A 17,996-nucleotide genomic window follows, 5' to 3' on the forward strand; every position below is an offset into this window, starting at 1 on the left:
GTCTGATGGAGCCCCCACACGATCGGATTTTCCGACAACACGATCCGATTGCACATTTTCCGTCTGAAACTGCTACTGCGTGTACAGGGCATAAGTCATAAATTTGATTGTATTTTGATCAGTCAGATAATGAGGTTGTCTGGTGGAAACCAAGATACGATTGATAACCTACAATCATAACTTCCAACAATCTAATGAAGCGCAGGAAACACAGTGATCTGTGCGCGTATCCTGTACCACATTAAAATCACAGCGCCCTTGCGTTCCGCAGCAGGTGTCAGTGCAATCTTAACAGCATCCCCAAACACAGGTCGCAAATGCAGTGTGTTTGCTGACAAGGATTGCATGGTACAAAATGACCATATGTTCCAGTAGCGATGCGCTTCCAAAATTGCTGCATACAGGCTCAAATTGCACTGCACTGAATCGCATGTGAATTGAATAGGCATACGGTGTGGTTCCTGTACAATTCACATGAGGTTCATAGTGGGAACCGAGCCTCAAATGACACTTCCCCATGTGAAGAATATAATTTGTCTGTATTGCCAACTGTTGATCGATTATTCCTATTGGGAGAAATAGATCAGAAAGAAATCAATAATTTACTGAAGTGTGTACAGTCACCACAAGTCTGTTAGGGGTTCCAGATTGCAATTTAAAGTGTATGGCCAATTTATTTATTTTTTGTTATAGTTTTTAATAGAGTGGGGGGAGAATCCTGTTATTCTCAATTGACTCGTGCATTGTGTCACACGTTGGCTGTAATGATGCTCAAAAAACGGCATGAGCTTTTTTGGGGCAGATTTGCACGTTTTTGCTCCCTGTTTACTTTAATGTGAGCGCCTGAAAACGCATGATTATGTGCGTTTTCAGGCTCTCCCATTTCTTTGCAGTCAATCAAAGTCACTCTTGTTTTCAGTCGCACTGGAATGGAAAGTTTGATCGCTCTTTCAAGTTGTCATCATGTGTATCACCAGGAGTTCTAAAAAGGAAATAAAAATACAACAAATTGAAAAATACGATCATAGTCCTTGTGTGTTCACAGTCTATTTATCTTCACCATGTCCTGCCCTGAACACACAGCCAACCGAATAATGAAAGTGATTGCTGACAGCTTGCCTGAAACCCACACCTTTGTGTCACCAGCTCCGCCTCGCATAGTAGTCTACGGTCCCCCTGTCGCCAATGGCAACCGTCAACAAACCCTGGGTCCCGGGGAAACGGAGTGAAATGAGAGCTCACTAATCTGATTCACATATTACTGAGAGTTCCTAGAAACTAAAGTCACGCAGAATCAATCTGGGCATCTTCCAGACAGTAAGTAATGTGTTCTGTTCTGTGTAACTGTAGGGTGCCGACAACTGGACAGCGACACGTGCGTCTCAAAAATCATTGAAAAACAAACTTGATTGGTTAGGGGTTGTTTACATGGGTGTTGATGTGAAATGCTGGCTTTTGAATTGGAATGCAGTGGTGATGAAACGCAATGCGTTGGAAGGCAAATCAGAGTAAAAAGGTTGCCTTCAAAGCGCACGCATCTTAGGCTTCTTGAACACAAATGTAATAATTTACTGATGCTTATACTCGGGATCTGGTTGACAGAAAGATCCTGGGTAAAATGTTCCTTAAAGACCTTTCATATAGACGTATATTCGCGCAAGAGCATATTTCTGGCATATATCAGCAGAGCAGTGGACGGTGTCAGAAGAACAGAGATTGGTGTCAGTAGGGCAGTGGACGGTGTCAGACGTTTTTATTTTTATTATTTTTAAAATATTTTTTACAATTTTATTTTCTTAATTATTTTTTTACAATATTATTGGTTAATTATCATTTCTACATGTTTTTAGGAGTCTGTTTGGGGGGTCTTTGGTAGAAAAAAATGAAGGATCTAAAAAGAGAAAGGGATTGAGGACAGAGATTCCCCAGTGCCTTTCTCTGCAGCCTCAGCTGACAGTGAACGAATGGGAAGTGCTCTGTGCTGAGTGGCTTCCTGTTCATTCATAAACTGAAGCACAGTAAACATAGTTTACTGTGCTTCAGTTAAGAATGAGCACAGGAGCAATTGGTACAGATCACTCGCTGTGTTCATTCATTCATCCACCCTGAATCGACCCCGCCGCAGCAGGCGGGAGAGGAGGGAAGCTGGTAGCACTACAGGGGGGAGACAGGGAGCACCAGGAAGAAGGGAGAATCAGCACCCCACAAGGTGATTAGGGTGTGCCCAGGCACACCCTGTGCGTAGGCCTAGGGTGCGTATATATGCGTACGTTTCTTCTTCATCCTCTTTCCTATTTTTTTTTAAAACATTTACGACTATGCACTCATTGCTGTATTACTGATCTTTATGCAGCTATGTGCATTGTTCCAGAGACAGCACCCAGGGTGCATTCGGGGCTGTGCGCCTGCACGGATGTCACATTGGGAGCAGCAGCTGTGTCTATACAGTTTCTGTATCCCAATAAAAAGTAAAGAGGCTGCCTGCATGAAATAACTGCATGCATTCCCGTGTGGGTAAAACACAGCCCTGCAGTTCACATCACAATTTCTGTATTGCGGATGCATTTCTGAATCTGCATTTTTGATGCGTGCCATGAATCAGTGCCCACCAGTACATAAAAGTGGCAGCAATCAGTGCCACCTATCAATGCTCACAAGTGCCACCTATCAATGCCCACCAGTGGTGCCAATCAGTGCCTCATCAGTGCCACCTAGCAGTGCTGCCTATCAGTGTCACCTACCAGTGCCAATCAGTGCCCATCACTGGCATCCATCAGTGCCACCTATCAGTGCCCTTCAGGCCACCTATCAATGCCCTTCAGTGCTGCCCATCAATGCCACCCATCATAGCCACCTCTCAGTACCCACCAGTGCCACCATATCAGTGCCCACCAGTGCCACCTCATCAGTGCCGCCTTATCAGTGCCCATCAATGCAGCCTGTCAGTGTAGCCTCATCAGCATACATCAATGAAGGAGAAAAATTACCTGTTTTCAAAATGTATTAACAAAATATAAAACAGTTTTGTATTTTTTTTTTTTAATTCAGTCTTTTTTCATTTTTTTTAAAAAACAGAGGTGTTCAAATACAACCAAAAGAAAGCTCTATTTGTGAGAAAAAAAACTATAAAAATGTCATTTGGCTAGTGTTGTATGACTGCCCAATTGTCATTCAGAATGACAGTGCTAAAAGCTGGAAATTGGTCTGGGCAGGAGGGGGGTTTAGGTGCCCAGTAAGCAAGTGGTTAATCACTAGTTCTATACTGTGGAGAGGATTCAGGCTTATTTAAAGATTGAAAGAGCATATATATATATATATATATATAGATGCATGACAGCTCCCGACTGTATTGAAATAAATATCTTTATTCTATATATTAAAATAAATAAATCCTACACATTTAACCCAGTACTCAGGACTATGCTACAAAGTATGTCCTGCTGTCCCAGATCCACCAAATTCGCTCATAAACCTATATCAAACTACCGTACTTGAGTCTACTTGACTCTCTGTTTCACTGTTTGTGTCCCATTGGGGAGATTTCCCTTCACCTCCTGTTCTGTAGACACAGCAAGAAGTGAGGGGAGATCTCCTCAAAATCAGAGAAAATCCCCTCTTATGCCTTGTACACACGATTAAACTTTCCGACAACAAAACCGCAGAATTTTGTCCGAAGGGCGTTGGCTCAAACTTGTCTTGCATACACACAGTCACACAAATGTTGGCCAACAATTACAAACGTAGTGACGTACTAGACATACTACATGGTTTTTCAGCTCTTTGGGCTCCATCTGCTAATTTTGTGTTAGTAGAAGTTTGCTGAGTGTTGATTCGCCCTTTTCTTTTTCGCATTTTTCATTTAGCGCTTTTCAGTTTGTTTCTGAACGGCCGTTCGTCAACCAGTCATGTTGCGGAATCTGAGGATATAACATGTTATTTATTATTGGCCTTCGAGTTTTTGCTTTGACATAATTTTTTTTTTGGGTTGAATAATGATTTGATCTGGTATATTTTCTATATTTTTGGATGCATGCAATGCACTTTTTGGTTAAGTTCTATTGGCAGATAGCATGTCTAATTTTTATTTTTTTTCTATTGGCAGATAGCGTGTCTATTTTTTTTTTTCTATTGGCAGATAGCATGTCTATTTTTTTTTTTCTATTGGCAGATAGCATGTCTATTTTTTTTTTTTTTTTATTGGCAGATAGCATGTCTAATTTTTATTTTTTTCTATTGGCAGATAGCATGTCTAATTTTTATTTTTTTCTATTGGCAGATAGCATGTCTAATTTTTTTTCCTCTTTGGTCTGATCTATAAAGATGTATATAAAATGCACTTTTTATCTATCAAAAAGTGTTTCCCAGTGCTAAACCTTACATCTGATTTCTAAATTGCTGCATTTGTAAATTCCAAAAGCCAATATAAATGCATAGTAATGGTAAAAAAAGCACTTGTGGGTTTAACCAATTTTGTTTTTTTGTACAATTCTCTTTTAAGAGGGCGTGGCAAGGGGTGTGCCCTATGCCTGCATACTTTTGCTGATAGGTGTCCCTCATTCCCATCTCAAAAAGTTGGGAGGTGTGCCAGTGTGCCCCGTGCATCGCCAGTCCCTGTGTCATGTAGTTCAGACAGTGACCCCAAATGCCCCTCTGTCATCTAGTAACCCCAGTGTTCCCTGTGTCTCCTGTGCACCTCCATGAAGCCAGTGTCTCCATGCAGCCTCTCCTGCATCATCGGGCCAGTCCCTCTTTCAGTAGATATGCACCACCATGGGTGGACTGACAACTCATGGGGCCCCCGGGCAATAGGAGATTATGGGGCCCCCGGGCAATCTGAGATTATGGGGCCACACAGTATACACACACACACACACACACACACAGTATATAATAATACAGTATACACACTATACACAGACATGTTTCTATTGTCTGAGAAGGTACTGAAGAGGTGGGACAGCTATAATCTTGGGATTTTTAGACCAAAAGGATGTCGGTAAGGGACATTTCAGATGTAAAAAAAACTAAGATTTTTACATACTTTCCCTGGTTTTACTGAGGCTGACAACCCTGATGGGGCCCCCTAGTGGCTCGGGGCCCTCGGGCAGTGCCCAAGTGGCCCAATGGTCAGTCCGCCCCTGTGCACCACTGTTTATGATACCCTCAGTTTAGACAGATTTCCTCTCACTTGTGTCCCTGATACAGAAATCTCCATCTTTGAGACACAGAGAAAAATACTTGACCAGCATTGTAACCATTTCCTACACTTTAACTCCTGGTTAGGAGTGATAATATTGTAGCACTCCTAGCATCGTCTATGATTATATTTTAGCACCCAAAATTTTAAATCTTCAAGACTGTACTTATTATTATACTTTCCTTATATTTGCTTTAGTATAGTGTTGAAATTGTCTAACATGGTGTTCTTTTTTCAGGAAAACAAGAATGATCCCAACTGGCGGAGGGTCTTCGCCTGCTGCGGAAACGGCACGCCGCAGTTCGGAGAAGGCTCAAATCCAAGATATTAAAGAGAGATTTAGTAACTACATCCGCAATGTAAAGTCCATGAGGAATCAGCTAAAAGAGGTAACAGGTTAGATCTCAAAACTTGAAAACATTGAACATCACATGAATAGGTTGCCTATGCACATTTGTCGGGCCATAGAAGCTCAGGAACCAAATTTTGGCCCTGAGTCAGGTGCTATTTCACACCCGCATTTTGCCACAATTGACGCATGTTTTGTCGTGCAATGGTAGCAGCAAAATTGCACTGCGCTTGGGGTGGAATTCAGGATGAATAGCATTGAAAAACATTCATAGCACCTTTTACTGTAATTTGGAATCCCAGGCAGAATAACGCAGATTCAGGCCTTGAGCTCTAAATTGTTAGTCACTCATATAAAGTCTATCAAAATTTACTAGTCCATCTAACACTACCCTCTCCACTGATTGACAATGTTGCTACTTTTTTTGTTGTTTATTGTTTCTGATCATGCGCAGTCTTTCTTTTCTGATTTTTCTTGTGCGAACATTGTACAAAAGCGGTACGCATTCATCGAAAATCGTTCATTCTGTTCCCGTACGAGAAAAATTTTGGAGTTTGGCCCTTTGGGAATTTTCATATGAAAAGTCGCAATCGGCTGTCGAAAGTTGTGTACACAATACGTGAAAATCTTTCGAAAGTTCCTCTGATGAAAATGTTTGCCCGATTTTCTTATAGTGTGTACGAGACTTAAACACTTGCCGACCGCCTCACACCAATATATGTCGGCAGAAGGGCTCATACAGGCAAACTAACGTAGCTGTATGTTGCCCTTTAAGAGGAGGTAAGCGGCAAGCTCCGTGTGCGAGTTCCGCAGACATACCCGAGATCGCTTCACAGGGGGGGAAGAACAGGGAGATACTAATGTAAACAAGCATCTCCCCGTTCTACCTAGTGACACTGTCATTGATCTCTGCTCTCTGTGATTGGGAGCAGAGTTCAGTGACGTGTCACATGTAGCAACGCCCCCCTCACAATTAGAAACACTCACCAGGGCACACTTAACCTATACACTGTCCCCTAGTGGTTAACCCCTTCATTGCCAGTGTCATTTACACAGGAATCAGTGCATTTATATAGCACTGATTGCTGTATAAATGATAATGGTGCCATAAATGTGTCACAAATGTCCGCCATAATGTCGCAGTCATGATAAAAATTGCTGATCGCCTTCATTACTATTAAAAAATAAATAAAATTAATAAAAATGCCATAAAACTATCCCCTAATGCTTATTGCAAATTTTTTTTCACCAAAAATATGTAGAATAATATGTATCGGCCTAAACTGATAAAAAAAAGGTTTTTTTCATATATTTTTGGGGGATATTTATTATACCAAAATTTTAAAAATAATGTGTTTTTTTCAAAATTGTTGCTCTTTTTTTGTTTATAGCGCAAAAAATAAAAAACGCAGAGGTGATCAAATACCACCGAAAGAAAGCTCTATTTCTGGGAAAAAAAGGACGTCAATTTTGTTTGGGAGCCACGTTGCACGACCGCGCAATTGTCAGTTAAAACAACATAGTGCCGATTCGCAAAAAGTGCTCTGGTCAGGAAGGGGGTAAATTCTCCCGGGGTTGAAGTGGTTAAGGACTGTTGTATGGATCATGAGCTTTACAGTCATTGGGAAAAGTTGTGAGTGGATTTGGGGTTTTTGTTTTCTCGAGATTGCATGCGGTTATCCTGTCATTGCAGTGATAGCTCTCACAATGCAAACACTATAAGCTTTTGTTTTAAGATCTCAAATCATTATCTGTTCAATTCAAAATGTGTTTAATTTCCTTACAGGACAAAACTCAGTTTCCTGTGGCTGCTCTCATGTAAACAGCGGCTTAGTCAGAAGACAATCACATTATTGTAAAGGGTATAGTCTAGGTCCTAAACAGTTTCCAGCACTTAGATAGTATTGTTTGCCAATTAAGGGTCTTTCTTCCAATGTATATATAAACCCAATCACTAAAATCTTATAGAAGCGTTAATATGTAATTTTAGAGTTTAGAATCATTTTAGAAATATTTTCAAATTTGTAGCTTTCATTACATAATACCAAATCATCCTGCCATTAGGGTCCAGGTTCAGCCACTTCCTGTTATAGGGTGACAACAAGTGTCTCTGTCTTCCAGTTGTGCTCTTGTGTTGTCACCCTGTCACACGGGTCGGGCTACCATTGGAAACTACAAATGGATCATGGAACTGACTATGCAGGATTACATATCCTTTGGTAATATATACATACAGATATCCAGATAGAGTTAGCTGTGTACTGTAGTTGTTTAAGGCCAGGTTCACATCTGTGCGTGTTGGGAATGTGTGCAAGATAGCATTTTTTCCTGACACACAGGGAAATGTGTTGCCCTTTAGCAGGCAAATGGCAATGCCATTGATTGTTGACTGCACCCAAACACATCTGCACATTTTAGCACACGCCAAACCACGTGGTGCCACAGGTGTGGTGAATTTTTGGGAAAGAGTCAGGGTTTTATTTTCTGTGTTTCTCGCGTGTACGGCAGCTAGAGTTGCCATATCATCCCTTTAAACCCAAACATCTTTGAATTACACAGTTTCTGAGGCTAATTAAATGCAGATAAGGCACTAAGTGAGTTTAATTGCCACCTTATCAGCCACAGAACCTGTGTAATTAATATGTGTGCGGGTTTAAAGGGATGAGGTGGCAACCATAATGGCAGCCCAATAAAATAAATAGTGTAGCCTTCACGTGACTCATGGGAACGTGCTGAAAACTGACAGCAATGCATGAGCGCTCTGTAGGTATAGTATGAATCAAGCCTAAAAAGATTGTAGCCATGTCCGTGCACTTGCGACACATTTGAGTGTTGCCCATGATACTTTTTTATTTGAGCTCACAGTTACAATTTTTCGAACAAGCTTTAGGGAAAAAAGTATTTGATCCCCTGCTGATTTTGTACGTTTGCAAACTGACAAAGAAATGATCAGTCTATAATTTTACTGGTAGGTTTATTTTAACAGAGAGACAGAATGACAACAAAAATATCCAGAAAAATGCATTTTAAAACAAAGTTATAAATTGATTTGCATTTTAGTGAGTGAAATAAGTATTTGATCCCCTATTAGGGATGAGCTCAGGCGTGTTTGCATGGTCGACATGCAGAGCCCGTCAGGAAGTCGGCGCAGCGCTGTGCTAATCACAGGCAGTTAGACATTGCCCGATCTCTGCAGCCGCACATCGGGGTGTAGTGTCATATTTTGCTCCACATCGTAGAATGCTCCGGGAAGTGATGTTGCGGCCATAAATTTCGCACTGTGCATGCGCAATGCGTTCCAAATTTTTGCACCATGCGTTCCAGAGGATCTTTCCGACAATGTAGTTCAGTGAAACCGTCAGATAATGTCACGGGAGTGAGGGGAGGTAATCGTGACATTAACTTTAGACCGGAGAGCGGCGGAGAGAGAGCAGGTAACCATGGCTCAGGGAGGGAATTACCTGAAACCTGTGACATTATCTGACGGTTTCACTGGTCTGCATTGTCGCAAATCATTTGGAATGCATGGCGCAAGTGTTTGGAATGCATCGTGCATGCACAGTGCTAAATTTCTGGCTGCAACGTCACTTCCGGAGCATTCTATGATGGGGAGCAAAATATGACACTACAGGGGCAATGTCTCACTGCCTGTGATTAGCGCAGCGCTGCGCCGACTTCCTGGTGGGCTCAGCACGTGGATGATGCAAACATGCCTGAGCTCATCCCTATCCCTGATCAATAAGAAAGATTTCTGACTCCCAAGTGTCTTCCATACAGGTAACGAGCTGAGATTAGGAGCACTCTCTTAAAGGGAGTGCTCCTAATCTCAACTTTTTACCTGTATAAGACACCTGTCCACAGAAGCAATCAATCAGATTCCAATCTCTCCACCATGGCAAAGACCATAGAGCTGTCCAAGGATGCCGGGAACAAGATTGTAGACCTACACAAGTCTAGAATGGGCTACAAGACCATCGCCAAGCAACTTGGTGAGAGGGTGACAACAGTTGGTGCGATTTTTCGCAAATGGAAGAAACACAAAATAACTGTCAATCTTCCTCGATCTGGGACTCCATGCTAAATCTCACCTTGTGGACTTTAAATGATCATGAAAAACGGTGAGGAATCAGCCCAGAACTACACAGGAGAATCTTGTCAATGATCTCAATGCAGCTGGGACCATAGTCCCCAAGAAAACAATTTGATAACACACTACGCCGCGAAGGACCGAAATCCTGCAGTGCTCACGAGGTCCCCCTGCTCAAGAAAGCTCATGTACAGGCCCGTTTGAAGTTTGCTAATGAACATCTAAAGGAGTCAGAGAACTGGAGGAAAGTGGTGTGATCAGATGAGACCAAATGAAGCTCTTTGATATCACCTCAACTTACCATGTTTAGAGGAGGAGGAATGCTGCTTATGACCCCAAGAATACCATCCCCACTGTCAAACATGGAGGTGGAAACATTAGGCTTTGGGGGTGTTTTTCAAGACAACTTCACCGCATGAAAGGGACGATGGACAGGGACATGTCCGGTCAAATCTTGGGTGAGAACCTCCTTCCCTCAGCCAGGGCATTGAAAATGGGTCATGGATGGGTATTCCAGCATGACAATGACCCAAAACACATAGCCAAGGCAACCAAGGAGTGGCTCAAGAAGAAGCACATGAGGGAGCAAAAGTTACCATTGTCCGCCTTAAAACCTTAATGACTTGGAGAGGATCTGCAGAGAGGAGTGGGACAAAATCCCTCCTGAGATGTGTGCAAACCTGGTGGCCAACTACAAGAAATGTCTGCCTTCAGTGATTGGCAACAAGGGTTTTTCCACCAAGTACTAAGTCATGTTTTGCAAAGGGGTCAAATACTTACTTCACCCATTAAAATGCAAATCAATTTATAACTTTTTTGAAATGCGTTTTTCAGGATTTTTTTTGTTGTTATTCTGTCTCTCACTGGTAAAATAGACCTACCCAAAATTATAGACTGATCATTTCTTTGTCAGTGGGCAAACGTACAAAATCAGCATGAGATCAAATACAATTTTCTCTCATTGTACAGCCTTCAAATTGGTCCAAGCAGTACATACAGCATTAACCAAGAAGAAGGGGCTATATCTGGAAAACTTGTCCTAAAAAAGGTAACAATAAAAAATTATCATGCACTGCATGCAACGGGGCTATGTACTTGCTTCTTGCTTTTTATCAAAAGAAAGCTGTACAGTAAATCTATAAAATATTAAGGTGTTAGCTTTACTTATACTTTCCCTCAAAGGGCTTTGAGATGTTCATTTACTTCGCTGGAGACTGAAAAATGCTGCAAGATGAGCAGGAGAATTGTTCTCTATTGTGAAGAGTGTCTATTCCCCCTCCGGCTCTTCTCTATAATCCATCATAACCCGCCAATGTCATATCCCATTGTCGCATAAATCTATTTTACATGTGAAAATAGTAGTGCCGTGTTTTCTATGCACTGCAAGGTAATTACATTCACGTTAATGCTGTATAGAGTGATATTATTATTTTTTACGGCAGTTTACTAATTGATGAGGAAGTAAATGCAGTATAACTACACCTTTGGGGTAAAAAAAAACATGCTCAGAATTATAATTAGGGCATGAATGAATTAATCACAAATTGCAATTATTTATTTCTTCTGGAGTGCTTTTCAGCTGCTCATTATCAATCTGCCTGGCACCTGAGCAACAGATTCAAAAAAGGTCCTTATGTCTGCCCTTCGATGCTTTCTCCAGACTGTGCTAGACAGATGAGTCTTGCTTTGTTGCCCTAATTGATAAGGTCTGCACTGCAAGCTGCAAAAGTATATTGTGCATCAAAGTAGCCTTAGCGCCAGTTCACACTAGTGCGATGCAAGAGCCCTGCGAATGCAGTGCGGGTTCCCGCATCTCACCTGAATTGCACAGCGGTTCACGCTGAGATCTGTAAACTGCTGCGGTGTCAATGTAAAGTTAATGAAACCCCCAGATTGGTGCAGGAATCGCATAAGTGTGAATAGCCATGTGATCCGATTCCAGTGCGGACCATCGCACAGACATTGCATGTGATCTGTGCAGCAATGCGGTGCAAATCACATGTGATGTCTTGCATCGCACTAGTGTGAACCGGGCCTTAAAGTCATTGTGAACTGAATTTTTTTATTTTTTTTACATTTGCCTTCTCTGCGCAATCAGAGTGGTAAAACAAACAAAAGTGGTTAAGAATGTTTGATTGATTTTCTAATCATTAGTGAGGTCAAATAGTCATTTATTTTGACCACAGTGGCGAGAAAATTTGAAGGAGCAGGATGATACTGTGGTTTTCGTTAGGGAAACTCCAAAATCAAAAGGAAACATTTTTGTAGATTTGAATGGCATTCATTGTGTCATTGAATGAACTGATTGGAAAGTTCCTAAAAATGTTAGTTTGACCGATGTATGACCAGCTTTTTTTTAACATAAGAGTATATGACCAGCATTAATACATTTCCTTTCTATTGGAGCATGCTTACTTATATTGGTTATATTGGGAATGATTTTGGTTACAATTTAGGAAACATGAAAGTCCAAGTTGCTCTTTTGCCTAAGTTATGTGAATTCTTGAGAAAGGGATCCACACACTGTACCTGACTGATGTCGATAGAAATTATAATTCCTCATTGGACGAATGATCCCCCCCTACACATCACTGTTTTGAATTGAGGACCCTAGTGCTTCAGAAAGTGCTCACCACTAGGCCACTGTGCTGCTCACTACATGGCCATAAATTTGTGGACACCTTACCATCAAATCTATAGAAGCTTGCTGGGCTTCTCATTCAAAAACCATGGGAAACGTGGAGTTGCCCCCATTCCTCCAACACCCTCTTTGTGGTAATAACAGCTTCCACCCTTCTGCAAAGGCTTTCCAAAAAATTGTGGCATGTATCTGGGGACTTGGGGATGTGGGAATGTTTGTGACGTCAAGTACTGATGTTGAAGGAGAAGACCTGGCTCACAATCTGTATTCCAATTCATCCCAAAGGCGTTCAGTAGGATTGAAGTCAGGGCTCTCTGCAGGTAAAGCCCCGTACACACTAATCAGTTTTTCTGCTGAGATTTTCCTTCAGATTTACCAAAACCATATAATATGAGGTCAAACCTTAGGTGTTTCAATTTGTATGCAATAAGGCAGGCCCTTGCACTACATGGTTTTGGTAAACCTGAAGGAAAAACGCCTTCATGGGGCTTTACTTGAGTTTCTCCATGTCAAATTCATCAAGCCATGTCTTTATAGAGCTGGCTTTGTACACAAGGCAAAGTCCTGCTGGAACAGAGAAGCCTCCCCCAAACTGTTACCACAAGGTTAGAAATGCACAATTGTCTAAAATGTCTTTGTAGGCTGTAGTATTAACCGTATTTGAAAAGGAGACCACAAAGTTTTGGCCATATTGGGGGTGTGATGGTAAGGTGTCCACAAATGTTTGGCCATGGTGTGGCTTTCTCAGTAGAGTTGATGGAACTCATTGCTCATGAAAGTATTAAAGCTATCAACAGCAGATGCTGTAGTGACTATTAGTATTATAAATGTTAAAAAAATAAATGTTAGAGACCCAAATTTCTGTTTTTTAATTGGGAATGGAAATGTTAACATAACGATGGCAAAAGAGCCGGCCAGTTCACTGGTGAAATCTATAAAAGTTCCAATGATCATTACCAAAAAATGTCAAGTATTTCGAAAATTTATCATTCACAGGTTTATGAATATGCCCCAAAGTCTTTATTTCACGTGTATGGATTGTGGCGGCGATGTACTGCATCTCACATTCATATTACTTCTCTGTTAAAACCTTCTCCAGCAACCACTCACTCTCCTTAATTACAAACAAGTAACATCGGATTACAGCACAATGATGAGGTGAAGAGGGTCCCATTATCCCCCTGCTGCTAATGATATGCAAACACACAGCTAAGGAGCACAATCACTGTTGTAGTCACACCAGATGACAAGTAATTGTGTCTCTTTGTTAGCACAGGGTATTAAGCCAGATTTGGGAAGGATTAATGTTTTGCATTGAGCACGTGCTTCAGCTTGCCGTGCATTAGTCTGTGTGTGACGGTGGGTGGGGGTCTGCCAGTGACCCCAGAACGCAGTCGGATGACATTAAGGCCCCATTATGCATGCCGCCATGTTTGCTCATACACCCAGAGATTTAAAGACAAACTCCAAATATAAAAGAACAACCATTTTTTAAACCACAGCCGACCATAGTCTCAAATTAATTATAGTCTCACAAGGCTGCTTAAAATATATTTCTACTTTTGCTTTTACTTTTGAGAACCCCCTCCCTATGTCCTTGTTATGTGCTCCTTTTTACACAACATACCTAAAAAATTATTTAAAAAAAACCTTTCTAGTTATTTCTTTGAGGCAGAATTATACAAAGGACTTGCAAACTACTCTGATCAATTTCAAAGTGCAATAAGATGGACAAAATGATGAACAGTGCATTGACATACAGTGTACCATCCAAGCCCTTTGTTAGGACATGACAGTATGTACAAGCTAGGTAGGATTTTTAAACAATTAAAAGGTAGCCCTTTTTAAAAATGTTTTAGATATGCTATGTGAATGGGAACATGTAACATAATGTAGGTGTTATCCCAATTTGGCTGAAAAAGTGCCTAAAGTGACACTAAATGATATCCTTAAAAAAAATAAAAACTACAAATTCCAATGCCCATAGTCCTTAAGAGGTGCTCCAGTAGTTTTTCTGCAAGTTAAAATTTAGCATCTATAAAAGCTGTAGCTGCTAACTTTTAATACACACAAACCCGTTCCATGATCCGTGGTCAGTGTAGTGGATAGTATAGTGTAGTGGTCAGTGTATTGGAAAGTATAGTATAGTGTAGTGGTCAGTGTAGTGTAGTGGTCAGTGTATTGGACAGTATAGTGTAGTGGACAGTATAGTGTAGTGGACAGTTTAGTGTAGTATAGTAGGCAGTGTATTGGTCAGTATAGTGTAGTGTAGTGAACAGTATAGTATAGTGGTCAGTGTAGTGTGTAATGGTCAGTAAAGGAATCAGGTAAATCAGTGTTGAAATCAAGTAGGATAGTGTAGTGGTCATCCGTTCAGGTCAGTACTATTGTATTTGAAGGGACTTGGGGAGTGCTAAAAGTCTACAGGTTAGGGGGCGCAAATTACTTGCCTTGCCCCGGGTGCTGACAACCCACGCTACGCCACTGAACACCGGCATGGTGGCATCCAGAGCACTGTGCATTACGGGCCATCCCTCAGACCCGAGATCATCATCCAGCACTCTGCAGCATTACAGGCCTCCTCAGACTACCATCCAGAGCACTGTGCAGCATTACAGGCCTCAGACCATCCAGAGTGGCTAAATCTGTATCTGTGAGTGTTTTCAAACTTTAACACCATAAATAATAACATGATATTCAATTTATTTTTATTTTGTCCTCCAGAGTATATAATGAGTATGGAAATTCTAGAGAAATGCTTAAATAATGCATTACAATTTAACTAGTTGACCAACATTTTTCTTTAGACTAAAATGCACTGGAGGAGATTTTAGTCGACTAAAATACGATGACTAAAATGGGACTAAAACTAAAATGGCATTTTAGTCATAAGATTAAGACTAAAACTGAATCGAAATTTACTGACAAAATTAACACTGGTGTAGACATGCTACATTTTTGGCTGGGGATATGCTGTAGAAGACAATACGAAACTGGGAACATGTTACATGAGGCTAATAGAGATCATTGCTATTACCCTAATCAATGTTCCCACTACAGACTGTTGTGGTCCGAGTGCCATACATCATATAATAAAGGGTTGAATGTGGCCCTTGGGCTGCAGATTGGGCACCAGGGCCAAAGACGCTGCTCCAATTACACCAATTTCTGAGCTTGCAGGTTTGGGTGTGCTCTGTAGCTCTCCTCCTTATCAATGAATGCTGCCAAATCCCTTTCCCATACCCTTTTCAAAGTTTGAAACATGAGACTGTCAAGGTTTTTGCCCATGAGCTGCTTCACTTTGACCGTTTTTTACACATTTGTTTTTTAAATGTGCAAGTTTGGTAAAATACAAATTTGTTCCGAGTGGACCTTAAAACAACTCTGTTGCTTATATAAAACCTGTAGTTAAAGCTGTGCCTACAGCAGCAGGGGACCATGAGATTGGCACAATGGAATTGTTGGTTTCTAAATGGACATTGGATTGCAATTCCCCTTCTTCATCAGAGAGTATTTGGCAGTGCATAAAACTGAAAAGGTAAGTATACACTATACACAAGGTCCATAAAGACATGAATGAGGGAGTTTGAGGTGGAGGAACTTGAGTGGCATGAACAGGGTCCTGACCTCAACCTGATAGAACACCTTTGGGATGAATTAGAGCGGAGGCTGCAAACCAGGCCAGTCCTGACCTCACAAATGCACTTCTGGAAGAATGATTAAATATTCCCATAGACACACTCCTAAACCTTGTGGACAGCCTTCCCAGAAGAGTTGAAGCTGTTATAGCTGCAAAGGGTGGGCCAACTCAATATTGAACCCTATGGACTAAGACTGGGATGCCATTAAAGTTCATGCTTGTAAAGGCAGGCATCCCAATACTTTTGGTAATAATGTGTTTGTTTTCTTTCTTTCAGGTACATAGTTAATTACAAGTTTTATTTATGCAAAATAGTCACTTTAAAGTGAACATGTCCTTTACTCATCAAGGTCAAAGCAACAGGTTCATTGGCCGACTCCTCCATCAGCTTATACTTACCTTGCCTCTGTTTGTTTGGCTATTTAGCAAGTAGCATCTGCACTCAGTTTAGCTAGCTCATATTACTCCTAGAATCCTTTGTCATGTCATAGAAAAAAAAAAAAAAAAAAACCTCTGTTTAAAAACTCATAAACTCTAAAATGAAATAAAATGGATTCAAAACCATTCCCTTTAAGGTAAATTTGGGTAAGTCATGTGCAATGATAGGTCTATGTTTAAATATCTGGTACCATGTTTTGGGCTGTTAAAAGTAAAGCACCAGATAAAAAAGTTTGTTTGACTCTGCAAAAAATATTGCCATTCTTTCTGACAGCAGTAACTCTCACTTTGGCCTTCATCCGTATTACAGCCATCGTAAAGAGCTCCTTGTCCATAAGTGGCTATTATTAAAGTTATATAATTCTACAGCTTATATAAGAAAGACGTTTATTGACAGACATGAAGTATTCCTGGAAAAAGAAAGAGACATAAAACTCTTAACTTTCCCGGAAATTCATCAACCAATTTTAGTTTCATTGCTATCAAAATCCGCCTTTTATACTTCTCAAACGAAAAAAACTGATGTTTTTATTAAATGGGAGGTTGGAGTGGCAGATCATGTGAGCTTACTTAGGGCCGCTCCCCTTCCTCTGCTTATAAATGCACAAACGTTTTTATCAGACTGCACATTTTTATGTGCTTTAATATACTTTTTTGCTTTTTACAATGCTTTTTTTGCATATGTTTTCCAGCAGTGCGAACACTTCCCACATTTTGTGTGCAGGACCATGCCCTAAAACTACTGTAAAACACAAGTATAATGTGTTTTATGTGTTGTACCATTCATTGGAGTTCTCTATAAATTAAAAAAAAAGTCTGTAAAAATGCAGTCTGATTAAAGCTCTCTGAAAGTCTGTAAAAATGCTTGTTAAAAGTATTGATTTTTTTCCCGGCTATATTAATGTAGATGAACTCCCTACCTGAAGGACATTTAGTTTGTAACAACACATTGGGGGTTATTTACTAAAGGAAAATCCACTTTGCACTGCAAGCGCCCTTGGAAGTAAAGTCGCTGTAGATCCGAGGGGGAAATGCAAGGAAAATAAAAAAACTGCATTTTAGCTTGCACATGATTGGATGATAAAATCAGCAGAGCCTCCCCTCATTTCAGATCTGCCCCTAATGCCGCGTACACATGAGTGGATTGTATGGCGTACTTAGTCCGTCGAAACACATTTCAGCGGACAATCCGCTCGTGTGTGGGCTTCAGCGGACTTTTTCAGCGTGCAGTCCGGAGTACTAAGTATTTTGTTTTTTTCTAAATTCTGTCCGTCGTACTTTGGTTTCAGCGGACAATACGGTCGTCAGTATGCTAGTTCGACGGACTAAGAATGGTGCATGCCCAGAAAGGATTTACACGGCGGAAGGGTGCTTTGCTGTGTCTTGGACTTCCTATTTCTAGTCCCGTCGTACGTGCTGTACACGTCATTGCGCAAGCTTTTGACGGACTGTTTGTGTATCCGTGTGTGGTCAAGTCCGTTCAGTGGAAAGTACGACGGACTGTCCGTCGGATTGTATGACGGACTAAGTACGCCATACAATCCGCTCGTGTGTACGCGGAATTAGATTTAGAGCGACTGCACTTCCAAGTGCACTTTCAGTGCTAAGTGGATTTGCCTTACGTAAATAACCCCCTGTGTATCA

At 41.0% G+C, this 17,996-nt stretch overlaps 1 protein-coding gene across 3 annotated transcripts in view; it reads left to right on the forward strand.

Moving 5' to 3' along the window:
- Positions 1-1,164: 1,164 nt before the first annotated feature.
- The window catches only part of LMNTD1 (lamin tail domain containing 1), a 213,294-nt gene continuing 196,462 nt past the window's right edge, over positions 1,165-17,996 (forward strand). For all 3 annotated transcript variants that reach the window (XM_077469094.1, XM_077469095.1, XM_077469096.1), the window contains exons 1-2: positions 1,165-1,317; positions 5,436-5,586. In XM_077469094.1, coding sequence (XP_077325220.1) covers positions 5,446-5,586 — 141 coding nt within the window. In that variant the 5' untranslated portion in view covers positions 1,165-1,317; positions 5,436-5,445. The remainder of the gene's footprint in view (positions 1,318-5,435; positions 5,587-17,996) is intronic.

The sequence above is a fragment of the Lithobates pipiens genome, unplaced genomic scaffold (genome assembly GCF_037356315.1).
Source record: "Lithobates pipiens isolate NorthernLeopardFrog02 unplaced genomic scaffold, aLitPip1_a1.2 Scaffold_8, whole genome shotgun sequence".
NCBI classification, from domain to species: domain Eukaryota; kingdom Metazoa; phylum Chordata; class Amphibia; order Anura; family Ranidae; genus Lithobates; species Lithobates pipiens.